Consider the following 12,160-nt stretch of genomic DNA (forward strand, 5'->3'; position numbering starts at 1 on the left):
CATTTTTCTGGGTAGGTAAGGAAGGACTGGCAATTCCTTTTGTGTGGTTGTGTGTTCTGAAGGCAGATTTATTAGTCCGTTATCATTGTTTTAAAACATGCTTACTTGTGTGTTTACGGGTGCGGTCATAATGTTGTCTGACGATGTGTCTTTTCTGCATATTTCAAATATGTGTTGGTTAATACTATTTCTGATTGTCATGTCCAAAAAATTTATGGTTTCGTTGGTTTCGGGTTCCATTTTGACATAATCCTCAGCCACTTGTAATGCGCCAAAAATTTTTGTTACGATTTTATCGTTTTGCGTTACGTAATAGAGCCGTCCCAACTTAGTCTCGATAAGAAAAGGGATGTTTAAACTTTGGAAAAGATATGTTTAAATGTGTATTCCTTTGACATGTTATAGTATCTAAAGACCTAGAAAGAAGATGACGAAAACCAAGTTGCAGTCAGAGATGCTCCATCACCAGAGCGAGTGAGTGGCAGCGCGAGTCAGCGACACTACAACTACTGCAGCTGGCCACCAGAAACGTTACCGAAGGCCACGAAGGATGAACTTAACATGTACAAGGGACAATCACCGTTCTAAGATTGTTCGAAAAATGCTTCTTAGTTCGATCCTCGAGGAAGGAAGGGTAAGTAGTAGCTATTATGACGTAGACGGGTAACGGTCGGTCGTAGTGGTGTATAACAGGACACTGACGTGTCATAGTTTGATTCTGAATTCTCGTTCGTGATCAGCAATAATATACTCTAACAAGCTAATTGAAATTAATTGGTTCAAGATTCGACAGACTGTCTTGAGGTCGGCAGTTTAATCGATTGGATTAGTACTGAGAAGTGTTGGTGTCTGCGTGGCAGCCCAACGTGATTGCTAAATGACCGCATGATAATTTAGATTCGGAATATAGCTAGGTGGGCGTCGGTGTAACGCTACGCACTGTGGATTATAAGTACGGAAATACAGTACGCGATTATATGGTAGATCTGTTGATGAATTTTGAAGAGTAGTTGGTCGTATCGGCTATTAGATGTTGTGGAGGTTTCTATTCTTTGGTTAGGGGTTTATGTGAGTGTTGGAGAACGCATCCGTTAACTATCCGATATTTTAGATGCGTGCACCATAGACAGTGACGCAACTGATGTAATAGTGGGTGCAAAGGTATACGGTGTGAGTATCGGCCAATTAGGATTATTATTATGGCGTGTTCCGAGGTATTTGATCAACGATTGAGAACACCTACTGGGGCGAGACTTGCAGCTTTGAGGTTCGGAGTGCTCAACTTTACGTCATTGCACGTTAATATACTGTAGCAGATATCGCGATTGTCTGTGGAAATAGACAGTCTTCGTATATGTTGATAGAGTCAAGGCAGAAAACGATCCAATCAAGAACCATTTTAAGGAGGGACGAACGGTGATTATCTTTACAATTCAAGTTCTGTAATTGATTTAGTAACTTTAAGATGTAGTGGGTACGCGAATGTCAACGTCAGAAGAGGTCTTAGTTTTGATAAAATCTTAAAATAGAATACAAAGTGGAAGTGACACTTAGGATTTTTGTTTTTGTTTTTTTGTTTGTTTTCCGATTCGAAGGGGAATAGTTTATAAACAGCACTTGAACCAACCACTATAAACTGTGACCATTCAGATTTTCAAGATAAAAATAAAGTTGTTTAACTATGTGAACGTTTAAAACTGTGTTCTGCGTACGTCACTTGCAGTACAGAGAAAATGCTAAAGAAAGTTTTCGTTATTTTAGTAAAGAGAAAGAACGAGATAAAGAGACTAAGATAAAGAAAGAAAGAGAGAGAAAAAGTGATTTTTTTCAGAGTTGCTTTAAGGAAAGGTAATTATAACAAAGTTAATCCCATTTCTTGGTCATGGCAAGGACAAAGAATATAATATTACGTAAATATAAAAAACCAAAGATTTAGCTACACATTATTTGAGGAACACATAATAATAACTGTATTGAGTCGGACTTGGGCAAAACAAGGAATCTATGGAAAGCAAAATATAGTACAAATACTTAAAGAGAAGCAACATTACGCAAGAATAGGTTCGCAATAGGTTTGGAACATTGGAATTAAATGATGAATTCTCAGGCTGCGAGTAATATAGTCGCTGATTCGTAACGGAATGTAAGTAAGACGTAATAATAATATCGTTTCTCCATCTGAAACTAACGGCATACAAATACATAATATTTCATGAAAGTATAATACGCCTATAGGATTATTAAACAAGGTTGTGCATCTTCACATTGAACCGGGATAGTACTCTATTGGTGTTCGTCAATTTGGTTTCGTACTGGAAGGACGTGGTGGTTTTATTTGTGCGCGTGCGTATCCTACACGTACGTTTAAGCAGGCGACAGCATTGTGGTGGAATCAGCCACAGAGAACGTTAGATTTTGTTATCACCAGTAGAGCTACTGGTGCATACTAAAGCTCAGCAGTGTTAGATAATAGAATATTAATTAATGCTGTTGCTAATATTGATTATACTTTACGTCGTTGTGACAGTGTTGACGGATTTTTTTTTTCTTTTTTTGAAGTGAATAGAGCTGTTGGTTGATTTTATATCAGTCGATCGCTATCAGCGCGTGTTGCATCATAATACTCTGAGAATGACGTTGATGGGTGGTGTCTACATGTCGACGTGAGTTGTTACTATCTGGACTACGAAAAGCTTCATGCTAGTGAAGAGAGCATACTCAAGTTTCAGCGCTGTTGTATTTATTTAATGCCTGCCAAACTTGACTCATAGGTTATTTATGAATAATATCCAGCTACACTGCTATGTAAGTTGTTTATTTTATCTCAGTCACAGTGAGCCCATTTCGGCAAACTCCCATCGTCAGGTGCTTTGTAAATACTTAGATAAGCGGTGGTCTTAATATAATGGTTTTGTAACTATGATCTGAAAATTTATAATACAGACAGCTTACATGGCAGTGTACCTGGATATTATTCATAAATAATCATGTCATTAAAAAGACATATTTTGCACTGCGGGCCCCAAAGAACAACATTTCATAGATGTTGGTTATCGTAAGAAGTCTGGAATTCTCGTTAATTAAAATCAGGTGCGTTATCCTAAAACTTCTTTAACTACGATATCTAACATCCGCCATCTAGCCCGAAATTAGTATCGTGTCGAGGTTCAGATTGGTATTGTTTTGTCAGCGGCACGCTTCCGTCGGAGATCAGTCATTAGTTACGTCGTTGGTAAATTCTTCGTTGTAAACGAAATAACCACAGTTCACTTTGGGCCAGAATATTACAAAAGTGGCTCGTCTAACATCCATTGCTCGTTTTCCATTGGACTGGGTATACCAGGATTAGAAACGTGGATTTTTTCTAATCTGTCCGCCGCTACACGAGGTGTCAATCTAATCTGCACGCCGCTTTACACACTCTCCCCACAAAATAATGAAAGGAAAAATGACAAATTTAGCTTCAACCATAAAGGTAACAGATGTTTAACGTAAAATACCGAACACATTTAACAATTTTTAATCAGATGTTTGAAGCTGTTTTATCAATTTGAATTTGATTTATTTTATTTAATCGTATGGCTATGGCTCCCAGTCGGGCAGACCGTTCGCCGGGTGCCGGTCTTTCAACTTGACGCCACTTCTGCGACTTGCAGTCGATGGGAATGATAGGATAATGATAGCACAACACCCAGTCCCTGGGAGGAGAAGATTCCCCGACCTAGCCGGGAATCGAACCCGGTCCAGAGGATTGACAATCCGTCACGTTGACCATTCTGCTACCGGGAGCGGACATTTGATTCGCTAAAGAACTGCGAAAGGGTGATGCTGGCCCATTACTATTATATTAGTGAGCTAGGCGATAACAGGTTGACGACAGCATACGACGTAGTAGTCTCCTATTTCTGCATAGGTGCGACACGCAACATTGCGAGTTCTTAACATGTTCACACAGGCGTCTACCACCGGTAGCTCACGCTAGACCCTCCAATGGGGCGGCGCGCACCACCGCTGGCTTACGCTCAACTCTGCCAATTATGCTACCAGCAATACACTACCGTACGATGTATTACCTATGAGCTAGGCGCAACGAACACCTGTGAGTACAGTTCCGTGTGACCCTTAAACAAGAGCTTTCTGAACAAATGAGGTATGACACAATTCGTGATTAATTTAGTGTAAAATTATTATGTGTCATTTGGCTGGCTCTGAGCACTATGGGACTCAACATCTTAGGTCATAAGTCCCCTAGAACTTAGAACTACTTAAACCTAACTAACCTAAGGACATCACACACACCCATGCCCGAGGCAGGATTCGAACCTGCGACCGTAGCAGCCTCGCGGTTCCGGACTGCAGCGCCAGAACCGCACGGCCACCGCGGCCTCTATGTGTCATTTCTCGTCTTTTCAAAAGAATGTGCCAATGCCACTTTCAGAATAGGACAATATATTAAAGTATTCGCCTGTGGCACTTAGCCGGCCGAAGTGGCCGAGCGGTTCTCGGCGCTACAGTCTGGAACCGCATGACCGCTACGGTCGCAGGTTCGAATCCTGCCTTGGGCATGGGTGTGTGATGTCCTTAGGTTAGTTAGGTTTAAGTAGTTCTAAGTTCTAGGAGACTGATGACCTCAGACGTTAAGTCCCATAGTGCTCAGAGCCATTTTTGTGGCGCTTTATACGATCGCCTGACGGCGAGAAACAGGAAAAGCAGCACCGGCGGCTGAGGTAAAGCGCGAATATGCGCGCACGCCCCACAGCGAGAAACAAATCTCAGTACGGATGTCAACGTGCCAAGATTTTAGAAATCCACTCTCGACACAGCCATCGATAAGTGACACCACGGAGCCACTCACGACGTGGTCGACTCCTGATTTACGCGCAAGCACGTGGCGCTCCCCCGCAACGAGTGCAGTAATACTCCGGACTTACGCAGTAAGTGGGGCCGAGTGATAACCGTGTAAACCAAATTCTCGCTAGGTTGGGGTCCATACTTACATATAAAAAACATACAAATTATGTTCAATTGGGACCAGAGACTAAAGAGAAAAATGTAAGTTAGGAGAAACATGTTTAATAAAATGTTCAACAATACATCGAATTACAGACCAGTACAGTGTCATGCATTTCAACTATGTAAATCGCAGTTATTGTTACATCGAAGCCTTCATAAAATCTAGTAATGTCGTCTGAAGAATCAATTTTTTTCTTTTCGTGCAGAATTTCGCCGTTGGACGGTAATCAATTTTTTATTCCCCGTTCTGTAGCAGAAGTGTGCATTTCGTTGGTGTCTGATTTTTCTAAATTTGTTACCCTTTTTCAATCACTCTGAGGCCTTATGTCTTGTAACCGTCATTTGATCTTCTGATTGAACTGGGTCTAAAGGATCACGTTGTTCAGTGCTTTGCTTTTGCTCACTCATTTCTGTAAGCACATCAATCGTCAGCTCCTGATTGTGTAAATCCTGCAGTTCTTGAACGTCATCAACATGCATGTTTAAGTTTAACTGTTTGGTAAGATCGACAAGTTCTTCAATCATGTTATCAATTCGATCATGATATGGTGCTGATTCCACCATGGGTTTCAGTGGCAAAAAAAGGACACAGTTTTTTTCCGGACTTGTGTAATTTCATTCCAAGGCTGTTCTACATTCTCCCAGCATCTGAAACATTGAACTGCTTCCAACAGTCTTTAACGGAGAGCTCGTTGTTTTGCCTCATAGCTTCACGTAGGTGTGCATACGATCGCCTTGTGTAATAAGCTTTAAATATTTCAATGACTCGCTGGTCCATCGGTTGAAGCAAGCTGGTTGTATCCGGTGGCAAAAATACAACATTCTCACATGGATCAAAATTAATTAGTATAAAGAGAGGATGACCTGATGCGTTACCGATTAATAACTTCAGTTTAGCTTGTATTTGTTGTCATTAACGTTCGATTTCAGGTATGAAGTGATGAGAAAACCAGTCGTCAAAAAGAGAAGCTTTAGCATTCGGCTTCCAAATCACGGGCAGTCCAACTACAGATTCTTTTCCCAAGCTCTTGGACTTCGTGAGCAGTAAACTAAGAGAGGTTTTAATTTGCGATCACCTGTAGCACTCGCGTCAATCATCACTATCAATAGATTTTTGGCGGCTTTAAAACCTAGAAAAGTTCTCTCTTCACGCACAACAAAAGTTCTTTTGGGAATCTTCTTTCAGAAGATGTCTCTAGCAGTGCTTGCTGCCTCTCTACTTTCTGCGATACTATGCCAATTACAACAGGTTTTGAATCGGCCAAACCAACCGTTACTGGCGTTAAACATTTAATCTTTGCCCGCCATTCAAGCTTTTTCTTTCTGCATCTCGAATAGCAGCTTAACTTGAGAGTACATCGTGTCCTGATCAACAGGACAATTTTTCACCCTTACTTGATTATCACGGCGTTATTTTAACACTGTTTCCATCCAAGTGGTAATGCCATGAATGTTACTTGGATTCTAAGATCGAGCACCTTCCACAGCTTCGAGATTTTTTCTTTACCTTTTTCATTGTTGTGACTGTTGATTCCAGTAGATCAAACTTTTATGCCAATTCACAAATTTTAATTTTCTCATCAAAGTCTTTGAAAGTATTAAAGATACTGCAGTGTCTGTCTTGTTAAGAAGGAAAGTAGCATCGTTCTTCTTAACAACACACGAACTCTGGAATATCGTATTTATCCCCCGGTACCGGGCAGCGACTTTCAATTAAAATGTCCTCTCCTATAAGGAAATTACAAAATGCGTGAAGGAGTATAGGTTGTGACGCAGGAACGACGACATATGGAAGTTTGGGTTTGGCTATGCGTCGTGCAGAGCGGTTAAAGTGATAGCTCGCGTAAATCCGGTTTTGAGTCCAGCTTCGGCAAAAATTTCTTAAGTTTGCACTCCAACGATAACTATTTTCTTTCCTGTTTGATGCAAATGATTCAGTTGTGGTTAGTTTTGGATGAAATTGATAGAATATATCAATCAGGCCAGCTCCGTGGATAAAACAATTCTGCACGAAACACGGCAGAACCCGTCGTTAGCCGAACACTATGTGGACGGAGTGGGGGGAGAGGACGTGTGCGGGGCTCAAACAGAGGAATCGCTTCACTGCGGATTTATGTAAAATGTTAGTCAGAGTATTACTATATTCTTCATTGAAGGCAAAAAAGAACAAATAATCGCAACACCAAGGATTTTTGCGACATAAACGAAAGATGTCTATTCAAATTTCGCGCCAATCTCAAGAGGAAGTGTATCAGGTTTGCTTTAAATACACACTGTAGCGGTCGTGAGCGTTAGTTACCTTTTATATTGGATGTCGCGAGTCAATGCTAGTTAAGAATGCCTTTAAGGCGACAAGGACGCCATTATCAATGCTTCACTCAATTTGAACGACGATATTACACTTTGGACAAATGAACTTCGCATCGTAATCAGTATAACACAGACACTGCAATATCGTATTTCTCAAAAATGGCTTCAAATGGCTCTGAGCACTATGGGACTTAACATCTGAGGTCATTAGTCCCCTAGAACTTAGAACTACTTTAACCTAACTAGCCTAAGGACATCACACACGTCCATGCCCGAGGCAGAAATTCGAACCTGCGACCGTAGCGGTCGCGCGGTTCCAGACTGTAGCGCCTAGAACCGCTCGGCCACACCGGCCGGTAGCGTGATCCACAAACAGAATTGGCCGTTCCTGTATTTACCGACAAGTGCAACAGGTACGGAACTCTATCGCACAGACAGACAACCGACACCAGTGCAACACAATGGATGCACGGTTGCATGCCTGCATTCAACATTCTGGCGGTTACACTGTTTATTAATTTACCAGCATTTCACATCTGCAATGGTTTATCTCGCCCTTAGATTAACTTGTAATTTTGCAATGTATTCCCAAAATTTAATTACTTACATTGATTATTTTTTATATATGCAGCTTGTTAGAATGAAATCACAATGAAACGAATACCCTTAGCTGCATACAGGCGTTGATATATGTCAACGGGGACAGTTCAGAATGTGAGCCCCCATCGTAACTCGAACCGGGGATCTCCTGCTTACATGGCAGACGCTCTATCCATCTTTTTTTTTTTTGTGATCTCATTTTGTTCGTTTCATCTGCTAGGGGCGGATATCGCAAGACATCCGTTTCAGTTCGTCGTTGATCCATTAACTCAGTTTTTTTATTACAGAGGGCAACTACCCCTTTGACCGAACACGCTGAGCTACCGTGCCGGCATCCATCTAAGCCATCGAAGACACGGAGGACAGTGCCACTGCAATGACTTACCTCTCGCACGCCTCCCGTGAAACCCACATTCGCAACTTATTCTCCCGCAACTTATTGTCGGACAAATTTTGAAGCTTAATAAACCACGGAATAATATAGATAGAGAGGTAAAAATTGACGCACATGCTTGGAATGACATGGGGTTAAAATTAGAACAAAAAAAAGCAAAGTTGACAAAATGTCCGACAGATGACGCTGGACAGCAAAACGTCAGTGATGTGCATGACAATCGTGTATAAAAGGAGCTGTAATGAGAGAGAGAATCAGATGCGCCAGCAGTCGCAGCATGTTGACGTTACCTGAAAAGGCGCTTTTAGTGAAGCTGTATTATCGGGAATGTGGTAGTTCAGCGTTACGATCCTATCGTCATAGGAAGGGGATTCGAACAGGTGAAGGTCCGTTGACAAATGCAGCTGTGGCGAGAATGATTTCGAAGTTCGAAGCCACGGGTTGTTTTGACGACAGACCCCGTAGTGGCCGACCGAGCACAAGGCGTAATGCTGCTGAGACAGTTCAGGAAGAAATGGAGACTGTAGCGGGTTCGTCTATGCACGGGGAAGTCGGCGCTCGTGCAGTCCCACGTCGCACCGGCATTCCATACACTACTGTTTGGTTGGCACTGAGGCGTACCCTCCGATGCTATCCGTACAAAATCCATCGGCATCATGAACTGTTACCTGGCGATTTAGTGAAGCGGAGGGCATTTGCGGTGTGGGTGTTTCAAAAGATGGCGGAAGATGATGATTGGTTGAGAAACGTGTTGTGGACCGACGAAGCTCATTTCACGCTCCGAGGGTCTGTCAACGCCCACAACTCCAGAATTTGGGCTACCGAAAATCCTAGAACTGTCGTAGAAACTCCATTGCACGAGGAGAATGTCACGCTATGGGTTGTATTTACCACATCTACTGTTATCGGGCCTCTTTTCTTCCAGGAAATGCGTGATTCTGGTTTTGTAACTGCTACCGTGACGGGTGAGAGGTACGCCGATATGTTACAGAATCGTATCATCCCCAGCCTGGCTGATAAACACCTGCTGGAACGTACGATGTTTATGCAGGATGGTGCTTCACCCCATATTGCTAGACGCGTAAAAGATTTCTTGCGCGCGTCGTTTGGTGATGATCGTGTGCTCAGCCGCCACTTTCGTCATACTTGGCGTCCCAGGTCCCCAGACCTCAGTCCGTGCGATTATTGGCTTTGGGGTTACCTGAAGTCGCAAGTGTATCGTGATCGACCGACATCTCTAGGGATGCTGAAAGACAATATGCGACGCCAATGCCTCACCATAACTCCGGACATGCTTTACAGTGCTGTTGACAACATTATTCCTCGACTACAGCTATTGTTGAGGAATGATGGTGGACATATAGAGCATTTCCTATAAAGAACATCATCTTTGCTTTGACTTACTTTGTTATGCTAATTATTGCTATTCTGATCAGGTGAAGCGCCATCAGTCGGACATTTTTTGAACTTTTGTATTTTTTTGGTTCTAATAAAACCCCATGTCATTCCAAGAATGTGTGTCAATTTGTACCCCTCTATCTACATTATTCCGTGATTTATTCAAATTTATACTGACTTTTTGATCACTCGGTACAATTAAGGCTATATAGTTAAGGCGCACCGGCCGTTTGACCATCTCCTTCTGTGCGGATACACAAACAGTGCCCGAACTCTTACGGGAATCGGCGGTAAAGCCGCGAGTAATGAGTATGATGGGCAGGGGCACTATGAATATAGTGCGGGACTATAAGTTGCAAATGTGGATCTCACGGGAGGCGTACCAGAGATAAGTCCCTGCAGTCGCACTATCCTCTGTGTTCTCGGTGGCTCCGATTGCTGCTGGTTGGCCTCTGTAATAAAAAAAACTGAGTGGAAGGATCAACAAACGAACTTTAACGGATGTCATGTGAAGCCGGCAACGACCAATCCCAAAGACAAAAAAAATAAACAAATAAAAAAGATCGATTGATAGAACTTCCGCCATGTAAGCAGGAGGTCCCGGGTTCGAGTCCCAGTCGGGGTACACATTTTGAACTGTTCCCGTTGACTTATATCAACGCTTGTATGCAGCTAAGGGTATTCATTTCACTGGGATTATTTTTTTTGGATCTTTTTTTCCTTCAGTGAATTTCCATCAGGTAGTCGCTGGTGTAAAACGGGCATAAGTGGGCGAGCGACTCACGGGTCGGGCTCCACAGGGCGCCGGTTGCCGTACGGGTCGGAGGGCCTGCGCGGCGTGGTGTAGCGGCCGCCCTCGTTGTTGAGCGGGTCCGCGCCGGCGGAGGGCCGCACAGGGCTCGGCTCCTCGTACACCACGCTGCTCCCGCCGCCTCCTCCGCCTCCACCCCCGCCGCCGACGCCGCTACCACCACCGCTGGTGCCGCCGCCGCCGCCACCGGAACTCACGTACGGCGGACGAGTAGTCTGCCGGCTGCCGCTCGTTCCTGCAACAACACGGTCGAGGGGCGTCGTAAGAGCGTTGCAAGGATCGCAAAGCACGCCCGGCTTTCCGGGCGGGAAGGAGCGCCTGGTTCCCGGCGGTGACCCGGCGAGTCTGTGGATGGCTTTTAGGCGGTTTTCCATCTGCCTCGCCGAATGCGGGCTGGTTCCCCTTATACCGCCTCCGTTACACTATGTCGGCGATTGCTGCGCAAACAAGTTCTCCACGTACGCGTACCCCACCATTACTCTACCACTCAAACATAGGGGTTACACTCGTCTGGTGTGGGACGTTCCCTGGGGGGGGGGTCCACCGGGGGCCGAACCGCACAATAACCTGGGTTCGGTGTGGGGCGGCGGGGGGGGGGGGGGGGTGAAGTGGACTGCGGTAGTCGTCGTGGGGTTGTGGACCACTGCGGCTGCTGCGGGGACGGAGCCTCTCCCTCGTTTCTAGGTCCCCGGTTAACATACAATACAACACAAGGATCGCAAGCTCCATTTGGAAGGGAAGGAAGTTGCGGTCTACAACAGTAAAGCAATGGCGTCTACTGGCATGTAGACAAAACTAGCTACCTCACAATGTGCTGTCCTTTTAGCATCGATTCAATAGCAATGAAAATACTTGGAAGATTTGTAACTAAAGCCGTGGGCCTCATGAAATACATAACTGTAGAAAAGCTTCCAAAACAGATTGCCCAGATCGCACTTGATACTTATCTTTATTATTAGTTTCAGCAAATTTATACTGAAGAGCCAAAGAAACTTGTACATCTGCATAATATCGTGTGGGGCCCCCTCGAGCATGCGGAAGTGTCGCAGCACGATGCCGCGTGGACTCGACTAATGTCTGAAGTAGTGCTGGAGGGAATTGACACCATGAATCCTGCACCGCTGCCCTTAAATCCGTAAGAGTACGAGCCGGTGGAGATCTCTTCTGAACAACACGCTGCAAGACATACCAAATATGCTCAGTAATGTTCATGTCTGGGGAGTTTGTTGGCCATCGGAAGTGTTCAAACTCAGAAGAGTGCTCCTGGAGCCACTCTGTAGCAATTCTGGATGTGTGGGGTGTCGCATTGTCCTGCTGGAGTCCGTTGGAATGAGCAATGGTTATGAATGGATGCAGGTGATCAGACAGGATGCTTACGTACGTGTGACAGACCCGACAGGGTCGTATCTAGACGTATCAGGAGTAACGCCAGTTAAATCGAACTTTAGAATCACATTATTCAAGCATGGTCATGAAAGAGGACCTCTCCGTATTCCTTTAATGCGTCGATATTCGCCAAGAGCAGCAGCATTGTTGCTGTTCCTTTGATAAAACCACTTCTCGAGTAAAGCCCTGCTCATCTTACGCAGACCCATGCTGACCGCCTGCAACTGTAATGCACACTGATGCTTGTA

The 12,160-nt window shown here is 44.2% G+C and overlaps 1 protein-coding gene across 3 annotated transcripts in view; it reads right to left on the reverse strand.

The window, feature by feature from the left end:
- LOC124545286 (serine protease filzig-like) overlaps positions 1-12,160 on the reverse strand; it is a 362,293-nt gene that overhangs the window by 124,619 nt on the left and 225,514 nt on the right. For 2 of the 3 annotated variants that reach the window (XM_047124172.1, XM_047124170.1), the window contains exon 4: positions 10,500-10,761. In XM_047124172.1, the coding sequence (XP_046980128.1) occupies positions 10,500-10,761 (262 nt within the window). Of the gene's footprint in view, positions 1-10,498; positions 10,762-12,160 lie in introns of all 3 variants that reach the window. The other variant, XM_047124171.1, reaches the window with a different exon arrangement.

Source organism: Schistocerca americana, chromosome 8, assembly GCF_021461395.2.
Source record: "Schistocerca americana isolate TAMUIC-IGC-003095 chromosome 8, iqSchAmer2.1, whole genome shotgun sequence".
In the NCBI taxonomy this organism is placed as follows: domain Eukaryota; kingdom Metazoa; phylum Arthropoda; class Insecta; order Orthoptera; family Acrididae; genus Schistocerca; species Schistocerca americana.